We start from the raw sequence: 19,693 nt of genomic DNA, 5'->3' as shown, positions 1-19,693 counted from the left end.
CGCATACCCACGCTAATACACTCTGCAGAACACACACTGTCACTCAGTTTTGGTATACACTCGCTCACAAACCAGTCATCATCTACCTGGAGTGAGAGTGTTAAATGCTCCCTGTGGGCTGGAAATGAAAAATAAGCCCCCCAGTGAAGTAGATTCACACGATAAAGAAAAGCATGGGGCATAAATCTCCCTCCTATTCTCTCCAGCTGTTAAACTACTGGAGCCTGTTAGCTGCAATTGCTTCTTGTTTTCTCATCAAGCTTACCTTGAGTTGACGGAGAGCCATAGAACTGCAGCTCACATGTGCTGTGTGTTTCCAGTTTCCGTCTGCAACCTGTGCCAAATATGCAGCTGAGTGCATCGCTCGGCCCCCACCACAGCCTCCTCCCAAACCCAAGCTCTCTCCCCAGCTTCAAGCCCAGCTTCAGTCTCAGCACCAGCCCCAACCCCAGTTCCAGCCCCAACCTAAGCTCCAACCCCCATCCATCCCACATCCCACCCTCAGGAAGGTCAGACAGGCTGATCAGACATGTGCTCAGATGCAACCTCAGACGCAGCCTCAAAAGCCAGAGAGCCCAGAGTACACTGGCTACTCTCCCTCCTGCCACTCAGCAGTCCTAGCCATGTCTAGAATGCTCCAACGCCTTCAGGAAGTGGAGGAAAAGATCACCCAGGTGACCTATTCCCCTCTCATTTCCTTTCCTTTCCATCTGTCCGTTTCTCTTTGTCTGCTCTGTCTTTTTCTATTGTTATTGCCTATTACTGTGTGATCATATAAGACATCCTTTTTAGGAAAAGGCTGAATATGAATGATGAGATAATCATCGTGATTATACATTTAGCATTGTATAGCACATAGTCAGCTGGTGAAGTCAACCCCTAATCATCCACACTGACCACAATGGCAAGAACAGACCCACAGCCCTGGCAGAGACAAAGAGGCACAGAGGCTGCTGACTGGCAAGTTTAGCCAGTGGGCTGCCCTTGTAGCCTTGTTCTGTGCCAGTCCTGTGTGTCTGTCTGTCTCTGTCTGGGTCTCAGTCTGCTGTTCCAGGAGCACATGTATAAGAGTGGAGTCATCTCTGCTGGTGTGTCAAATTAGTATTACAAAAACTGCCACTCTACTCAACACAGCAACACTATTGTTCCCCACCACCCAATAAACGATGTGCCATCTAGCTCCTTCAGTGGGAAAGTAGGACCAAAGTCCACTTATCTTGCTTGATCATTACCTTTGACATTTTAGTCATTTGGCAGACGCTCTTATCCAGAGCGATTTGCAATAGTGAGTGCATACATTTCATACTTTTATTTGTCCGTACGTTATAACTGATTTGGGAGTTAATAATCTGCCTAATTATGTTACTATTCAGACCCATTCATCAGACAGGGAGTATGTGGTACTGTGTTGCGGGTGCAGCTTTCTCTTTCTGATGCCTGTTCTTTGTGTCTGTGTCTCATGGTATGTGTCCTGCAGAAGAAAGCTCAGACCCAGAATGCTAGAGAGTTTCACAATAAAAGTATCAAGGAGAAAGCGGTCCACCTGAGAGCACTGTTCTCTGGGGATGTGAACTCTACGTCCCAGGTGACTATCTGACCCCTGAACTCTGACCCCTCACCTCTCCCGTCCCTCAGTGTGTTTGTCGTGTTGCACGCTCGGTCTTGTTTGGCATTACTGCTGCTGCACGGAGTTCATATAATCCTCCCTGTGTTGAAATTTAACATCCATCATCTCCAGAAGCATGACCTTTTTGGCGATGTCTTCATCAGCTGCTCAGAGTCTGTAGCAACAGAACACAGCTAGCGCAGGTGATTTCAGGTTATTGTAGGACACAGTGTTCTGTTATACAGATGTCGGATCTTAATTTGAGACAGTTTGCTAAAACAGGAAAATAATTCCTGCAGCAACATGAAATTTGAATTATTATGTGGATTATAATTAATGGCCATTTTTTTGTTTTTTGTGTTGATACATTTTTCGTTAGMGCAAAGAAAGTCTGACATTTTAAAGTGGAAATTACAAACTTTAGAAACCTTTTTAAACTTTGAATATGCTACAAGTTTGCATTTGTGCAAGAAAATTCTCAGCAACAAAATAGTGAACAAATTAAGATCCTACATCTGTAATTTAAATCGCCTTCACTGTCAGTCAATATATGACTGTTTATGTTGTGGGTTTCAACAAGGCTTTTTTAAAACAATATAACGCCCTGTGAAAACACGTCAGGCAATTCGTTGTTTAAGCAGAAATCATTGTGATTCTATATTCCCACTGAGACAGACCTGCAGAAGAGAGCTCAGGCTGAAAGCTAGGTAGCCTCCTCTCCCAGCTCTGTCTGTGATGGTAATTCGCCTACTCTGTGTGCTCAGAGACTCAGAGGGTTTCAGCATGGACACTGTTGAAAGGTTGCACTGGGTTCTCTGTGCTTCACTGGAAGAGGCTGCAGTCATCAAACAAGGTGTTTAGTGCTAGAGTAGTCATCATACTGCAATTTCCATTACAGGAAAAGGTATTTCCATGGTATTTTATCATCAAAAAAGATACTGCTCACCTTCTTTAAATGATTTTCCATCTCAGTGGAAACCAGGGTAAGCTGTTGTGTTGAGGCTCAGCAGGTTGGGGTTTAGTTAATACTATGATAGGATAATGCCACGGAATACCTTTGCTTAAAGCTTATCCCCCTGTGCACGCCAGTTCTCATTGTAACTTATATCTAATTACTAACACTCAAAGTTCTCCTTTAATAATCCTCTCCCTCTCTTTTCATTTGCAAATCTCCCCTGTCCCATTCCTCACCTAGCTTGATTCTGATAAACAGGCCATTCCCTCAGAGTCTGATCCCATCCTCCCTAACCCCAGTKCAGAAGTCACCTCATTATACCTTTACCCAGATATCACCCTTTCTACCTTCTCACCTCCTCATCCCTATTCCTCATCCTCATCCTGTCTACTACAACCTCAGGTAAAAAAGTACCACATCCATGTCTGTCTCACTGTCTTGTATGTGTCCCTATCACTGTGTGTCATGCTACAACCTTTGTGATCATTTAACATTTATCATGAAGAAATACACGTTTTATCTAAATCACTCTGAATTTCCACTTCAATGGAATGCAGTGTCATGGAATACCAGGCATTTTAGGCTTGAGGCCCAACCCACTAAGCATGCAAACTCTAATTTAACTCCCATCTGATGCTCATAATATCTTCCTCTCTTTGACTTTTCCATTCCCACACTAGTCTGGATCTGCTGGACAGACCATTCCCTCACCTCACATCCTCCCTGCTCCCCGTCCTAAAATCTCTTCATCACTACTTTGTCCAGAAATCACCCTTTCTACATTTTCACCCCCTCATACATATTCTCCATCCTCTTCCTCCTCTTCCTGTCTACTTCAACATCAGGTATAAATAACCACATCCATGTCTGTGTTTGAGCATGTCAAATCCAATCAAATTATATTTGTCACATGCGCCGAATACAACAGGTGTAGACCTTACAGTGAAATGCTTGCTGTGTCCCTATCGTTGTGTGTTATGCTAAAACCTCTGTGATTATTCAATATTGATCACGCAGAGATATTGCACATCTTTAATCTGTAGCACTATAACTGAGTTGACGTCAAAATGGAATGTAGTGTTCTTGAGTTGAGACTAAGCAGGTTGGGGCTTGGTCAATAGGACGGTAGAGTGCCATGGAATACCAGGTACTGTAGGCCATCAAACTGAGCATGCCAACTATCATTTAACCTATCTGATTCTCAAAGTCTCTCTTTTAACAATCCTCTCCCTCTTTGACTTTCCATTCCTCTGTTTCCCATTCCCACCCTAGCCTGGATCTGCTGAACAGACCAGTCCCTCTCCTCCCATCCTCCCTGCTCCCACTCCTAAAGTCACTTCCCTCCTTTGTCCAGAAATCACCCTTTCTACCTTCTCACTCCCTCAAACCGTTTCTTCATCCTCATCCATTCTACTCCAACTCAAGGTGAAAACAAGCACATCCATTTCTCACCATCTGTCTGTCATGATGAAACCCATATCCCCTAATGGCAGAGCAAACATTATACTGTTATTTTGATGCACTAATCTACCKCTTATCGGTCACTGAACTGTTCAACTAAGTTTTCTTCTCTGTTTCCTCTAATTCCTTCATTCTTCATGGAAAACCAAAGACCAGTCAATCTGGGGCACTAGATATGCAGCTTTGTAAGAAAGAAATGCAAAGAGATCCCTTGAATGAGTCACATGTGGTGAGTGACTCTCGTGTGCCTCCAAACCATAGCACTATTTATGGCCACATCATTTCTATATGCAGAGCCTGCTGCCTCTCAGAGAAACACAAAATGAAGTGCTGTCTGTTTGATTTTAAACATGATGTTTAAATCTGGTTAATTGTATATATTTTAGAAGTATATATTTGTTTAACTTCTAATCTAATTTGAATGTAACTTACAGCTGTAGTTATTAACATCACAGTCATGTTGCTGTTTCAGTGTCACAGCAGTGGCTCCACATATGTATCCCAACAACAACGCACTGCAATACTACAACCAAAGCCAGAACCTGGTTTTAATAACGTCAAACAGGTATTTTGCCCCCAGCGCCACATGCCTGCTAAAGTAACTTGTACTATCCTCTAAATCACAAAGGACACGTGTCGACACAAAGGTCTTGCATGGAAGAAGCATGTGAGCTGTTTTTTAGCTATGCTGGGGCCTCTCATGCTAAGGTTGAATACATTTTTGTGGTGCTGCACTTTGTGGGTTAGACTGCCCCTCCCTGTCCACAGATTTCTGATAATTTTGAGCCAGCGCCGTGCAGTCAGTGCAATCTGAAGCATCCAGACAGGCACACTAGCTAACCATAATGAGAAAACATTCCCTCCTCTTCTGTGGCCATACTTTTGAGCTGAGACTCTTATCTTGATGAAAGAACTTGACTAATTTCCCCAACAGTGGCCTTAGTCAGAGAACAAAGTAGTCAAATCACTATCTATCTATCTATCTATCTATCTATCTATCTATCTATCTATCTATCTATCTATCTATCTATCTATCTATCTATCTATCTATCTATCTATCTATCTATGTATCTATCTATCTATCTATCTATCTATCTATCTATCTTCTATCTATCTATCTATCTATCTATACTATCTATCTATCTCGCTATCTATCTATCTATCTAATCTATCTATCTATCATCTATCTATATATCTATACTGATGTGGACTATCACTTTTTGCTTCATCATTCTGACCTTTATTCTTACTCTCTTTCTCCCTTTATTCTTACTCTCTTTCTCTCTTCTACCTCTCGTCCTCCCTGTCTTCCTCCTGTCTTTTCTCCTTGCTGCATGTCAGCGGACGGTGGGAAGGTGTCTCTGGCTATAGCAGCCAGGGCTGAGACGCTGGTCACCCTCTATGAAGACTGACCACAGGCCTAAGCCTCCTCCCCTGTCACCCCCAGCCTCTGCGCCTCTGTCTCCGGTAAGCATGTCTGGCTGAGCATGCAACCACTCAGACTGTACCAGCCTTGAACAACAGCCCTTATCTAGGTGAAGAACATAGAGCCAGGGCCTGGAGATAGTCTGAGTCAGATAAAGAAAGATTGTGTAAAATAAGGATTGGGATGATTATTTCTTGCAGGACTCTATGACTCTTTATGCTTTGTGAACTAAAGGCCAAACTCGCCATAGGCCTTTTAGGGTCAAAGTTGTGGAATCTGACACAAGTGCATCACTCCCTCATTATCGTCATTGTCTGGGCTGACAACGTTTTAGCACTGTCTGCCTTCTGTTCTGTTTCCCAGGTTTCCTTGGGAGGGAGTTCCCGGGTCTGGTGACCAGTGTCACTCCTGTCAGAAGCGCGGTATGTGGTGGAGAGGATCAGTGCTGAGGGACTTTATTTCCACAGGGAGTGCTTTCGCTGTGACACCTGTGGCTCCGTCCTGCGCCAGGAGGCCATGCCTTCGACTCTGAGCAGGGTATGTGTTTCCCAACACTAAGGTTTAGATGTTCGCTTACTGTCAATCAATCAATCTATCAAATCAGCAGTTGTGACAAAGTGCTATACAGATACAAGCCTAAAACCCTGAAGAGCAAGCAATGCAGATGTAGGTACGGTGGCTAGGAAAAACACCCTAGAAAGGCAGGAGCCTAGAAAAACCTAAAGGGAACCAGGCTCTGAGGGGTGGCCAGTTCTCTTCTGTCTGCAGGTAGAGATAATTAACTGTTATGTGCCAATTTTTCTAAATCCTCCTTTGATCATGTTCAATTAGCAAGTTATACTGCAAGCTGCACTTCACACACGTAAAAATGGAATGAATCATCGGAGGACATTCAATTCACATCTGGTAATTGATCTGGATCATTCAATCATCCACTTGCCATTGTCATTTTGATGTTAATTTGTGGGACATCTTTGTGACTAAATGGGTCTCTCCTCAGGGTCAGAATGGAGCCGGGTTCAGGAGGGTCAGGGACACAGACTCCTGACTGTGCACAACAGAAGGCCTGCAGAGCCAGTCACCAGGTACCTTCAGCTCCCGCCTGAGGAAGAGCCTGAGCTGGCCCCTGAGTGTGACCCGGGCTGTGTGTGACTCCCCCCGCCTCCTGTCTCGCTGGGTGCATGGTACGGCCCATGCTGTGGGCCTCCACTTTAGAGCCAATGTGCAGGACTATTTCTTCCTGTATGAGCTGCTGAGCCTGGGAGTGCCCCTGCTGTTCATGCTCCAGGAGGTGCTGCTGCAGATGTACTCTGAAACCGGGCCTGTCTCACAGTCCATCCAGCCCCTACTGCTGTGGCTGGAGGAACACCTAGGTCACAGGCTCATGTAGAGGCCCACCAGGGAGGGAAGCCTAATCCTAACCCTATCCCTAACCCTTGTGCAATAGGGTCTGAAGCCTGGCCGAACATTAACTGGCGTATCTTGCATTTGTTCCATGTCATATGATGGCAAGCTACTGTTTGACCATGTGTACAAGCACCTTGTTAATATTTTCTCACAGAATATGTAGCTGTCAGTGCATTAGATCTAGTCCTACACCAACCAAAGAACAAATAACATTTCCCAAGTGGTAGCTTGGTTTGTGATACGTGTGATGTTTTCATGAACATTACATTTTTCTTTATGATGAGGGGTAATGTGCTGTACATGGTTTCATGGTGGTCTAAATCATTTACGGTATGTGGCTGATATGACTGCTGAAATCATCCAATCTATATTGCTATAGAGTTGAGTCTTTCAACAACTGGCTGTCAAAATCGAGCCAGTTTTTACATGGCTTAGCTCAGGTTATGACAGATTTTTTGTGTGGAAAAAGTAATCTAAATGAAAAGACTGACTTGAAGCACTTTAACTTGGGGAGCTGCCTTAGCCTGTGGCTGATGCCTGATGAATGGTGTGGGAGTTAATGGCTGCCTAATGGCTGTCCAGGCCTTGGATAATGACTAGTGCTGACGCTGCACGTTTACTAAACCCTGCTGAACTCACAGGTCAGGGTCGGGGTCGGGGTCGGGGGCCAACGTGGATCTGTGCTCGACAAGGTTTTCTCATCTTTTTTTCAATTTCAATATTATTTTACACAAATTAAAATGTTTATGTTTTTATTATAAGATCTCGTATGACACCATGACCGTAGTGTACTTTCGCTACACATTATGATAACTTTTATTGCTTTATTTTATGGCCCAGTGCCTCCAGTATTTTTGTGCATTGTCCGTTGTTCTTAAAAAGGAGAAGAGCTTTCATGGCCATGGGCTTTGGTTTACTACACCCGTTCATGGACTGTTTAATGCTTACTCGTTGCTGCCACCTGTTGGTGAAACAGATGTATGGCCAAATTCAATTTACTGTATGATGAGGTGGAATAAGAGACAATCTTCTAAAGAGTTGTTGTATGTTTGTAATGGAGGAGGTTTTTCTACATTTTTGTTATTTGTACAGGTCTATTTCACTTCAATATGTTTTTCATAATGTTAAGAATATTGCTGAAAGGAATTGTTCAGAAGGACTGAATCTGACATGATAACACAGGCTATGTTTGAATGCTGTGGTGTGTATGTGCTTGCCACTAATCTCACTGTTAATAAGCATGTTAAGTATGATAGCAGGATCAGTTGGTGCACTTTAAAAATGAGAAGTGTTTTCAGCCCTAACCAGAAGTTACATCATTCATGCAGTACACTGTACAGTGCTAAATTGCATGTTGTTGAATAGCACAATCTCATGTTATCTAACAATTGCAAAGTTTCTATGCATTTTAACTGGATTTGATCCTTCCTCTGATTTTTCTCTGTATTCTAACCTACTATATTTCCTTCCTTTCATTTCTATTCTTGTTCACTTGAAGTCTATTTTCAACTTTCTGATGATGAGCCTCCTGATTGGTTAGGAGACATGCCATTCTGAAGGTGATCACCTGCATGGTCACATGGTTTTGTGAATAATGTTTTGGAGTGGATGCTTTGTTAGATTAGTCCAATTACTGTCAGCATTTCCACACACAAGTAAAAAATGCTTCTAACCCCTGTGTTTGAGCTACACACAGCAGTTTTTAGCATTGGATTTTTCTATTTCGTCTGCATCCGGCGATATTAGATCCCAATAACGGTTCTTCTCACAAAAATATCTAATCTACAAACTATTATGACCGTACTATGAAAGGCTGAGACTCTCACAAACACGCACATGTAATCTGGTCTGCTCTATGACACCCATAAGCCAATCAAGAGTTGTTAGGAGGTAAGGGGTTCTTCTTCGTAGATCATAGGAAATCTCAGGACATAGTGTCTATAAACTCACATAGTTGCTGTCACAAACTCCATACTCCACACAGTTATCACTGACTAGTTGGATATTCATTTCCCACTAAGCTAACCATTTATGAATTTACAATTGTAATTATTATATATTCATTTTTAATCAGCTTTTTGGGGGCTGGACCTTGTTTTTTTTATTGACATTTGTCAATAAAACTCATGAATGCAACTGTTTATGTCAAATGTTATGTTCTACTTGTAGCCCTGGTTGTCCTGAAAATAAAATGGTAAAACACTTCAATGTGAGGCTAAATATGTGGGAATCCCTGGAACCTATGAAGTTATTAAACTACTAATGTCTGTGTCCTGCACCCCCAGCAGAACCATAACCACAGCACACACTTGTTAGAGGTTGAAACACATCATAATACCATGATATTCAAAGTCACACTTTCTAAGAGACTGTCTTTTCAGTGTTTGCATGCATAACAAGGAAACTGTGGTGTTTGGGCTGCTTTGGTCTTCCCAAGTGCACGTTGAAAGATTGACAGACAGATTTCTGTCATGTAAATGCATGCCACTTTTTCTCCCATCTTTCTTTCTCTCTTCCAGAAGCTGTCACCCAGGATAACTTTTTCTTGAGCCACACAAACAAAGGGAATGAATCTCCCAACCGGTTCATAAGTCATGTTGTCTTAAATGAATACATTGAATAATGTTTTATGGGACTTCAAATGCAGCCTGCTTTTCTCATGGAGACTCTGTGTTGCTTTATGTATGACCTAAAGCAACAAATGTAAATAAATTACCTGAGTGATTTGTCATCTTGATCCAGTTTACTGTCATTCTTTCATAATGTTCTCCCCGTGGGTTGATATGGCACATAGAATAGTACAAATAGGGGTAACACGTTTAAGTCAAGCCGTTCATATAGTATACAGGCTCAGTATTCAAAGTAAATCCTAAACATGAACTCCTTTTACAGAGCATGTCTCCTATATTTAGTCTACTTACCATGTCTAGTCTCCTAAATTAAAATGTATTATTGGATGGGTTAAGTTCCTCTGTCCCATTCTCAGTGCTGATAACGCCCCAGACGGACATGTTCCTGGATGGGTTCCTGGAGCTCTTTCTGGATCCGTGAGAGCCAGAAAGGATTCTTTGGTGATGAGGTCAAAGGGGACATGTCAAACCATACAACTCTCTCCCCAGCCAGCCCACTGTGGTCCTGCCAGGCATGGTTCATGGTTCTCACAGGAGGGAGTCAGTTCTCTTTCTCCATATGCACCATCAGTGTCTTGAGTCTTATTCAACAGCCATGAAATCATCTCTCATCATACCTGGTTAAGATGTTTTGTTGTCACATACAGTACACAGGATAGGTGCAGTGAAATATGTTGTGTTACACAGTCAGTCATAGTAGCACAGCACCCCTGGAGCAAATTAGGGTTAAGTGCCTTGCTCAAGGGCACTTCGACAGACTTTTCACCTTGTCGGCTCGGGTATACGAACCAGAGACTTTCGCTTACTGGCCCAACGCTCTAACCTCTACGCTACATGCCACCCCACACCACCAGAATACCTTTTTTTTTTTTTAAAGCATCTACTTTAGAATTTGAAGTGTTTTTTTAAATTGTGTGTACTGTTTATAAAGAATACAATTATTTCAAAGGAAACATACAATCAATGTATTATACTAGCTGCCAAAGCATGTGTCCCTGGCTGTATTATCACCAGTATCCAATACCTTCCATTAGCTTTGCTTTTAAGGGGAAAGCTTGATTTAATGTAATCACAACAGAGGTACATACTATGGAAGCACTCTTTTTTCTAGTATCATCCACTTGTCCCTTCAACCTATCACCATGGAAACCAAAAAAAACCTTCAGCCAACAATTTTGCAAGCCCTGATGATGCTGCTTGTAAACATGTCTGTTTCCCTGAGTCCTCAGAGCCTCTCACACAAACATTAGAGGGAGATGTTCTAAACCAAACTTCAACTTTAAGCATACTGTTGACCTGGCACATCTGCTAGACCGGGGCTGGATGGGCCTGGACATTTTGTTCAGAAACTTTGCATCACAGTGTGACGGACCAATGGTGTGTGTGCTGTGATGTAATCAAAGCTACTGGGGTCAGCAGGTTATGCCTCACTCCCTCCTCCAGTACAGCAGAGATCAGGGAGAAGCTGAGGAAATGTGACCCCTAAAAACATTGAAAGGTCTACAGAAGGCCACGTGTTTCTTGACAAAATAATAATGGAGGTTTGTAAAAGCAATGTATTCAGTGAGATAAATCATGACACATACAGGTATGTGTCTCTTTGGTGTTGTATAAAAGTAGATATTTTATTTTATTAATCTGCTGCCTTCAGAGCATTCAACCCTTAGCATAGATTTGAGATTGTCAATTGAGAAATGCCAACCGTTTTACCTCAGCCATTGGAGCTATCAAGTCAAGGGTAAATGTGCATAGCTGACATTATTTAGTAATTGAGTGATCAACAGGACAGAACATAATAAATTATTTGTAAAAAATTTAAAAAAACTGTTTATGCAAGCGGGATCCAGGGGCAAGCTACAATTTTTTAAGTGGCATTTGAGCTATTTAATGTCTCCAGAAATTACAGAACAATTACTTGCAAAGGGAAATTACACTCAACTGAAGTGGCACACTCTCTTGACAGTCAATTAGAGTTGACCGCCTTGACATGGCATTTTCTATTCAGCAGCCGTGCTTTGTAAATCACTGCCTTATAGTAATATGCAGCTGGTTAAGGGACTGAGAACTGTTTTTCCTATCTGACCTGGATGAGACTAACTTTGAGTCTCTGATGCCACCCACTGGCGGAATCACTGTTTCCAATAACAGTGTGATATGGCTCCACTTTCTACTCTGACTCACACCTTCCCCTCAGCCTGATCCCTGATCTATGCCACTGTCCCAGGAGCGGGAGGGTGATGAGACATTAATATATAGTGCCTGTATGTATGTTTGCCTGTGTCTCTCACTCTCCCCTACTTTGTCTCTCCTCTGCCACTATACTGCATGTCTGCCTTTTTGTCTGTGAAGGTCTTCCTCTCTTGTCTCCACCTTTTCCTTTTCCTGTTGTACCTCTTGCCCCTTCCTTCCTCCTCTGTCATCACCCGTTGCTGTGCAGCTCTGCTACGTAATAGCAATACCCTCTGGACTCCAGTTCTCACAGTAACTATTGTGATCTCAACTCTGGGAAAATAAACTAATTGGGTCAAATGAGGTTATCTAAGTTATTAACTGATCACTTATGAGTAATTTACGGGTTGGCAACTACTATCTACTACAGCTCATAACAGTGTAATTGAATGATTCTATCCTACTGATTCTATTTCATGTCCTCTAACATGTCATTGGAACAGGTAACCACTAGAAAGCACTGTTGTTTAGAAAGAGGCTCATATCAAGAGATCATGGAAATGACCCAGAAATGCCTCTGTAATTGTCTAATATGTGGGTTCAGGCATTGGCCAGCATAAACATGTTTAAAAGAACCAAGGCCTACAGCATACCAATAGAATCGGAACACTTTCTTTCTCTTTCTCTCTCCAACTTTCTCACTTGTTCAGCTCACTGAACCAGTTAAACCATCAGCTTCAGGCAGGTTTATGTTGGTATCACAATATGCATGGTGGCTGATTTGATATCTCTCCTATCAGACCACACTGGCTGCACCATCCATGCTTAATGTAATTTACAACAGAATGAAATCTTGCCTGAATAATCGTATTGCTCAAGGGAGGGTCTGTTTGATCCCCAGTGTTTGGCTCCCATTATATGGCTCACCTCTCTATTGTAAGATAAGGCAGCTTGGTGACAAACAGGCCAAGTTTTACAGGACAGACTGCATTATCTTCCCAATGGAAAGGTTAAGGTGCTCTGAATACCACGACCATCAGTTACATCTCAGTCTGACAAACAATGTGACCATGTGCCAACCTGTCAGATCCAACATGTGACCAATACTGACACAGATTCTAATGAAATCTATCAGTTGAAGGAAATTAAAGATTTCAGTTTCTATTTTGGGAACCTGCTGAATAGCTAGCTATCAGTTGTGATAGCCGCTTCTATTAATTTATTATATAGATTTTGTATAACCTCACCTCTTGACGTCAGTTATTTAACATGGAACAGATGCCTGGGCAAGTGGAGGTACCAGATGCTATATAATACAGTACCTAAGGGTTATCTGCCTATTAACTGGCTAGTGATATTAAATTAAATTACCAGCTGAGAACAAATCATGCAAAGTCATTTAGACTCGGCACACACTCCTTGCTTACGTAATTGAAGAGAACAGAGATGCAGTTTAAAAGCATTTAGCCCAACCAAACTGCACAGATGATCTCTTTGGCATTGGATTACTTGTCTGTCACGGACACAGCATTTAATGCCTGGAGATGGAATTGGTGAGAGATGGGGTTAACTGAGACCAGTTATGAAGGGCAAGTCAAGTATCACAGTGATAACTCAAGTCTGTTTTGATGTGTGCACATGTGTTCGTGTGTGTCACCGCTGCATCTGAGGAGCCCTCTGCCTGTGAACTTGACAGTCCTTAACCTGGTCACTGTTCTGAAATAACAGCAGTACATCAGTCAAAATGCATGTTGTTAATTCAGTACGTTATGATCAGCGTGTTCTGGGAGTCCACCTGATAGCCGCACTCATGACCTAAGGGTTCAGATGAGTAATTCATGGTGTAGGGTGACAGGGTGCATGGCCCTGGATGGTGGACAGAGAGGTGGGACTCCAGTGAGAGGAAAGGGAGCYTTTTAGAGTTGTGTTCTTTGTTATTCTTTGTGTCTGTGGAGATGACCACAGCGGGGAGTTTAGGAGGCACAGAGGAGGCCGGATGCTGAGGTCGAGGGGATGTGGAGGTGTAAGGAGGAGGGCTGTGGGCTCAGCGCTCCCACTCCTCTTTAACGTGCTCCTCATGCCTCACACCACAGCAGGATCCTCCAGCACAGGGAAAAATCTAACAGAGCTGACACGGCCATGGGGGAACACATGCACTGACAAATAATCACACAAGCRCTATCACAGATCTCTCTCATTAATTGTATCTAGTCTAAAGAGTTACATTCCCACCTCTGCATGTGATCAACACAACAGAAGCTGCAGGGACATGTTGAATGTGATTTCAGAAACGTATCTCTAACAGCAGAGCAAAGACCGATATGAGGTTTCTGTCATGCAAAACATATGTGAAGGGGCCCTGCTCTTACCCCTCACTGTCTTTCACAGAACTGAGTATGGTACAGCAAGGGGCATTGGTAGAATGCTGGTGTAAAATGGAATCCACTGCAGAGGTCACTGTTCGTTGTTGTATCTGCCTGTCCTCTCTGCTCATCCCCGTGGACTGCAATGTGACTGTGGATTGACCCTGAGAGCATTTCATATTTTCATGTAAATGCCCTTATCTTAAATGGAAAAAAACTGTCGTTCACACAGGTTATATAATAACAATGATTAGCATTAAAAAAGAATAGCAATCTGAGGCTGAAATTGCTATGAAATTACAGAAGCTGTGAGCGGCAATGAAAATAGAACGATGTGGAGAGGATAAATAAAATTCACAATTTCATTTTCTTAGCACTTTCCAAATCATTCCCTTAAATGAAACAAGACAAATGTTCCCATCGGCAAAAAAAAACACATTGTTACAGTAAATGTATCTCAGAAGAGTAATATCTACATGTGTTAATTATAAACCATGTTTCAGGAGAAATACTGTATGTAGGACTCTATTCCTTTTGCTGTATGACTCCTGATGGCAGAAGAAAAATCTATAAGTTGGTAAGCATGCTCTTAGTCATATCAGTTGAGTGCTAATATSAGTCAATTTGATTATGTAATTCTTAAAGCCTGCCTTAAAACAAGCTTCTATGAGCATATCTGTCCATCTCTTGTCAAATAACAGAACGTCAGTCTAGTGAGAAATGCATTTGTAAGCTTGGTCAGACGGGTCAAACTCAATGTTAAGAGCTCTGGGTGAAGTGGCCTAGACGTCCTGACCAGAAGGGCTCCTCACTGTCTGCACCAGGGCACAGATAGTCCAACAGTACTGTCTCCTCTAATGACAGCCCAGGGCAAGGCCAGGGCCATTGTGCATTTTGTTTACATGGCTTTGTTCACATAATTGTATCAAAAGAGATGGCAAAAGGGCTGCACTGTGATTAGGCCTTTTGTTAACCCAAAGGTTTTCATAAAACTAGACAGCAAGAGTATGTTACTATTATTGTTAAAACAACACACAAAAATGTATTTGTTATCATCTGCATATTTGATTACATCCCAAAATGTAGGAGGTAAATAATGTGCCAGCAATAGGCCTGTGTTGTCAAGTAGAGGCTTGAATGTCATTGCTTTGCTAACAGCTCCCACTTGCCTGGTCAGCTGTGCTAGCTAGACCAAGTTCACCAGATCATTAGCAGAATGAGGCAACAAAGCCAGCAAGTCATTTGAGTGATCCTGTCTGTGGTAAATAAGCAATCATGTATTGATCTGGCTCAACACTGACTGAGTCAGCTGCCTTGTCTTACCCATTCTCCCCCACTAAGGATGGGGGTGGGGTCCTTGAACAAGTTTGTTACACTCCATGTTAGGACTGCAGAACAAGTGTGCTGTATATCATTGGTGTTATTTTCTATATTGGCCTTGTTCTAGCCCCATGGAAACTCATGTTTAGCAWAAGTAAAAGAAAACTGATGGAGAATTATATTGCTGGAAGTAAATACATCTGGGTAGCAGAAAAACAAAGGAAAAATACGTTTGATAATTTCGCTGGACTTAATTTTCCTATAACTAGAATCGAAAACCCTCTGATTATTTTACATTATCGGCTCTTGCTTTACTATACTTATTCCTCATAGCTGGACATTGGCTACCTTATTTTTCCCATATCCATGAAAAGTGGGTGGGAAAGGGACGGGTACGGGAATCAAATAACAGGGAGACGTCAGATGGCTGCGCAAATACTTGGAATTCCGGTTCCGTCGTTGTCTATTCCGTAAACTTTGACAAGCAGAAAGTTGTGTTTCTATGATAGGCTACAACAGTCTCAATAGCRTGAAWWRCCAGTAATAAACTGGAAATGGCTTCTTCGCCACAGAAATCACCTTCTTCTCCCAAATCRCCGACTCCAAAATCACCACCTTCAAGAAAAAAAGATGACTCTTTCCTCGGAAAACTTGGGGGAACTTTGGCCAGAAGAAAAAAGGCAAAAGAAGGTTCGTTCATTAGGCTATATTTGGATTAATATTAAGGCATCTACATAAAAAGGTTGACATCACGAAAGCTAAAAAATATATAAATAAAATACGATTCTTGTTGAACAGTAAGCTACATTAGGCTATATGCTATAAATAGCCACATTCCATCGTTTTTTTCTTCAGAATTAATCATTTTGTTGAATAGATTAATGACAGTTTTGCGTGAAAACAAGTTAAGAAACGTTGCTATATGGTGCTTTCAAGACAACTGGGAACTAGGTCAAATCATGATGTATGTGATCTTCATGTCGGAAAGTCGGGGCTCTAGAAAGATGCCCGAGTTGCCAACTTTGAATTCTGAGGTGGATGAAAAAAAAAACATTCTCAGTCGGAGCTCGTTTTTCCCCCTGAGTTCCCAGTTGTCTTGAACACACTGAAGAGTGAATTCGGAGATTTCTAAGTTCACAGTTGTTTTGAACGCGGCAATAGTATAGGCCCACTAGTAATTGCTGAGGTGTGTCTATTTCCATGACATCATTTTGTTATACGTCAACGGGGATGGTGATTGAAAGGCCCTCTTCATGTTTGATGTCTGKATCTATCATCAAATAACTGTGATAAAAATTTGGATGATTTTGTTTTTGGTGAGGGGGACGGGATCTATTTGAGTTGTATTACATTGTGTTTGTCCAAGCCATAGCAGAAGAAGGCTGTGTGTGTCTATGTTTACAGTACACATGGCTGAGCTACTGCCWTGTAAGGATAAGAGGCTGCTGATATTCCATCACAGATGTGTTCACCAAGGAATGAGAAAGTCACATGCTCTCTCCAGCACAACCACTGCCTGAGTTCAGACCAGAGGCTGCCAAGGCTTTCATAGGTTTCACATTTATTTAAATCATACCTTCAATTAAGTATTAATTAAATGTAAATGTAAATGTAGACAAGCACTTGAGTTTTCGTTAATATTTTTGGTAAATGAGCAAGCATCAAGTATGATTAAATTTTTGAAGCACTATTATTGTTTATATTGTTTCTTGGAAGACACTTTGACCCATTTTCATGAATTACATTTGAAGCGTATCTTTTGATACAGACATGCCAGATATATATACTCCTGAGGGGCATGTGAAAGTGAGTGTGCAGCTGAGCCCCATTCACCAAAATACTGAACAAATACCGTCAAACCTGGTCCTGTAGGGGTCTGTTCCATTGAGGGCCTCTCCACTGCCATGACAGCAACATACAGAATTTCAATTATGAGCGTTATTGTAAACCATGTTGTGTCTGCCTGTGAACTGAGGAGCAGTCCTTTCAGATCAGAGAGACYGAGACAGACAGAGAGGTTTACATTATCCAGATGATGCTTTTGCGTTGGTTAAACAATTTGTTGAAGAACCAAATGGATGCAGCTCTTTTAGTGTGAGGAAGGAGGAAGGTGTCTCTGTGGGTTAGGCCTCAACAGCAGAGGGAGATCTTGGTGTTGATTACTAACAGGATGTTGACATCTCCAGGGGGCGCTTTCTCTGTTTGGGAGGAAACTGGAAAAAAACTATCGTAGTTTGTTCTGCAGGCCTTTATCACGTTATGTTATGCAGCTCTGCATCAGTGCTATAGTGATCTTACTGACATATCAACTGGTCCYGARAGGAACTAGCAGTGCTGGCACCATGGCCAGACAGAGTGGTCAGGTTGTCACATCACCTGTGTGAATTCCCCACATGTGCCAATTTGCACGARGCCAGGCGAGGTAAGTGAAATGATCAGGGAAGGAGGCGGATGCTCAGYATAGCAGCGTGAGACCGAGCCTAGATCTATGAACGCCTAGCAACTGGATGGAGAGGATGGCCTTGTCCTGTGTGGGGCGATGTGTCTCAGAGAGAAAGCTTTTTTTCAAAGAGGTAATGGCTATCAGCATGGTCTGAGCTATCAGAGCAACTGACCATGAATGCTTAGTTAATAGACATACACTCTCTTACATCTCCTCCAATTTACGGTAATAGTGTGATTGGCTCATTCTGGGAATCTCCCCATGTAGTATTATCACTGGCTACAATGAGGCGCTTCATCTTATTGATCAAAGCTAGACTGAGCTCTTTCTCTCCTGGCTAACCCGAACGTGACCAAAGATAACCGGTTATAATTAGAGACATGCGTTGTGAGCCAACTCTTTCTGGTAAGACCAATGTGCCATAATACTGACAACCTGGCATGAAGAGCACAGCTTAACCTGAAGAAAAGAGCCCTAAATTGGGTGGAATGAGTGTAGAGGACAACCTTAGGTGAGTGGAGGAAAGACTCACTCTCTCTGTTATTTGTGTACATGTGAGCTTTACTGCTGGGATGATGAGGGCCAATGTTGTGTGTTGCTGATGTTATTTGACTTGCCCTCCGATTTTCTCTGCTGGACACATTTTTTGTGCCTATTAACTCAATGGAGGTCTCAGCACAGTTGTATAATAATTAGCCTGTCACACATCGAGTCAGGCCACTAAAGGTCTCTGCTTCTCTGCTTTTGCAGTGTCTGAGCTCCAGGAGGAGGGCATGAATGCCATCAACCTGCCACTCAGCCCCATCCCCTTTGAGCTGGACCCAGAGGACACCATGCTGGGTAAGGCCTCCATCTTCACTCCTGCAGTGTATCGCATGCCCACACACACACACACACACACACACACACACATGCTCTCGCTTTCTCGCTCTCTCAAATCAAATCAAATTGTATTTGTCACATGCGCCGAATACAACAAGTGTAGACCTTACCATGAAATGCTTACTTACAAGCCCTTAACCACCATTGCAGTTCAAGAAGAGTTAAGAAAATATTTACCAAATAAACTCAAGTAAAATATAAGAAGTAACACAATAACATAACAATAACGAGGCTATTTACAGGAAGTACCGGTACCGAGTCAGTGTGCGAGAGTACAGGTTAGTTGAGGTAATTTTTACAGCAGTCTTATGGCTTGAGGGTAGAAGCTGTTAAGGAGGCGTTTGGTCCTAGACTTGGCGCTCCGGTACCGCTTGCCGTGCGGTAGCAGAGAAAACAGTCTGACTTGGGTGACTGGAGTCTCTGACAATTTTATGGTCTTTCCTCTGACACCGCCTATTATATAGGTCCTGGATGGCAGGAAGCTTGGCCCCAGTAATGTACTGGGCCATACGCACTACCCTCTGTAGCGCCTTACGATCAGATGCCGAGCAGTTGCCATACCAGGTGGTGATGCAACCGGTCAGGATGCTCTCGATGGTGTAGCTGTAGAACTTTTTGAGGATCTGGGGACCCGTGCCAAATGTTTTCAGTCTCCTGAGGGGGAAAAGGTTTTGTTGTGTCTTCTTCACGACTGTCTTGGTGTGCTTGGACCATGATAGATCGTTGGTGATGTGAACACCAAGGAACTTGAAACTCTCGAGCTGCTCCACTACAGCCCTGTTGATGTTAATGGGGGCCTGTTTGGCCCGCCTTTTCCTGTAGCCCACGATCAGCTCCTTTGTCTTGCTCACATTGAGGGAGAGGTTGTCCTGGCACCACACTGCCAGTTCTCTGACCTCCTCCCTATAGGCCATCTTCATCGTTGTGTTGTCAGCAAACTCTCGTGCTCTTTCTCATTGTCTATATTCTAATTGTGTGTGTGTGTGTGTGTGTGTGTGTGTGTGTGTGTGTGTGTGTGTGTGTGTGTGTGT

At 42.7% G+C, this 19,693-nt stretch overlaps 2 protein-coding genes and 1 long non-coding RNA gene across 8 annotated transcripts in view; all 3 read left to right on the top strand.

The window, feature by feature from the left end:
* Positions 1–5,437, top strand: part of LOC111969353 (F-actin-monooxygenase mical2b) — a 44,092-nt gene extending 38,655 nt beyond the window's left edge. For 2 of the 6 annotated variants that reach the window (XM_070445407.1, XM_023995421.2), the window contains exons 18-24: positions 321–674; positions 1,478–1,585; positions 2,802–2,963; positions 3,242–3,406; positions 3,834–3,986; positions 4,174–4,251; positions 4,495–5,121. In XM_070445407.1, the coding sequence (XP_070301508.1) occupies positions 321–674; positions 1,478–1,585; positions 2,802–2,963; positions 3,242–3,406; positions 3,834–3,986; positions 4,174–4,251; positions 4,495–4,641 (1,167 nt within the window). In that variant the 3' untranslated portion in view covers positions 4,642–5,121. Of the gene's footprint in view, positions 1–320; positions 675–1,477; positions 1,586–2,801; positions 2,964–3,241; positions 3,407–3,833; positions 3,987–4,173; positions 4,252–4,494; positions 5,122–5,363 lie in introns of those variants that run through there. The other 4 variants (XM_023995424.3, XM_023995426.2, XM_023995425.2 and 1 more) reach the window with 4 other exon arrangements.
* Positions 5,438–6,129: 692 nt separating this feature from the next.
* LOC112081153 (uncharacterized) lies at positions 6,130–9,592 on the top strand. Its single transcript, XR_002896350.2, has 2 exons — positions 6,130–6,354; positions 6,449–9,592. It is a non-coding gene; the product is annotated as an uncharacterized lncRNA (long non-coding RNA).
* Positions 9,593–15,790: 6,198 nt separating this feature from the next.
* Positions 15,791–19,693, top strand: part of LOC111969350 (alpha-parvin) — an 8,404-nt gene continuing 4,501 nt past the window's right edge. Inside the window, exons 1-2 of the mRNA XM_070445406.1 lie at positions 15,791–16,027; positions 18,531–18,702. Of these exons, the coding sequence (XP_070301507.1) occupies positions 15,892–16,027; positions 18,531–18,702 (308 nt within the window). The 5' untranslated portion in view covers positions 15,791–15,891. The remainder of the gene's footprint in view (positions 16,028–18,530; positions 18,703–19,693) is intronic.

The sequence above is a fragment of the Salvelinus sp. IW2-2015 genome, linkage group LG10 (assembly GCF_002910315.2).
Source record: "Salvelinus sp. IW2-2015 linkage group LG10, ASM291031v2, whole genome shotgun sequence".
Taxonomy (NCBI): Eukaryota; Metazoa; Chordata; class Actinopteri; order Salmoniformes; family Salmonidae; genus Salvelinus; species Salvelinus sp. IW2-2015.
Note: the sequence above shows the minus strand (reverse complement) of the source record. Positions and strands in the feature narration are given on the sequence as shown.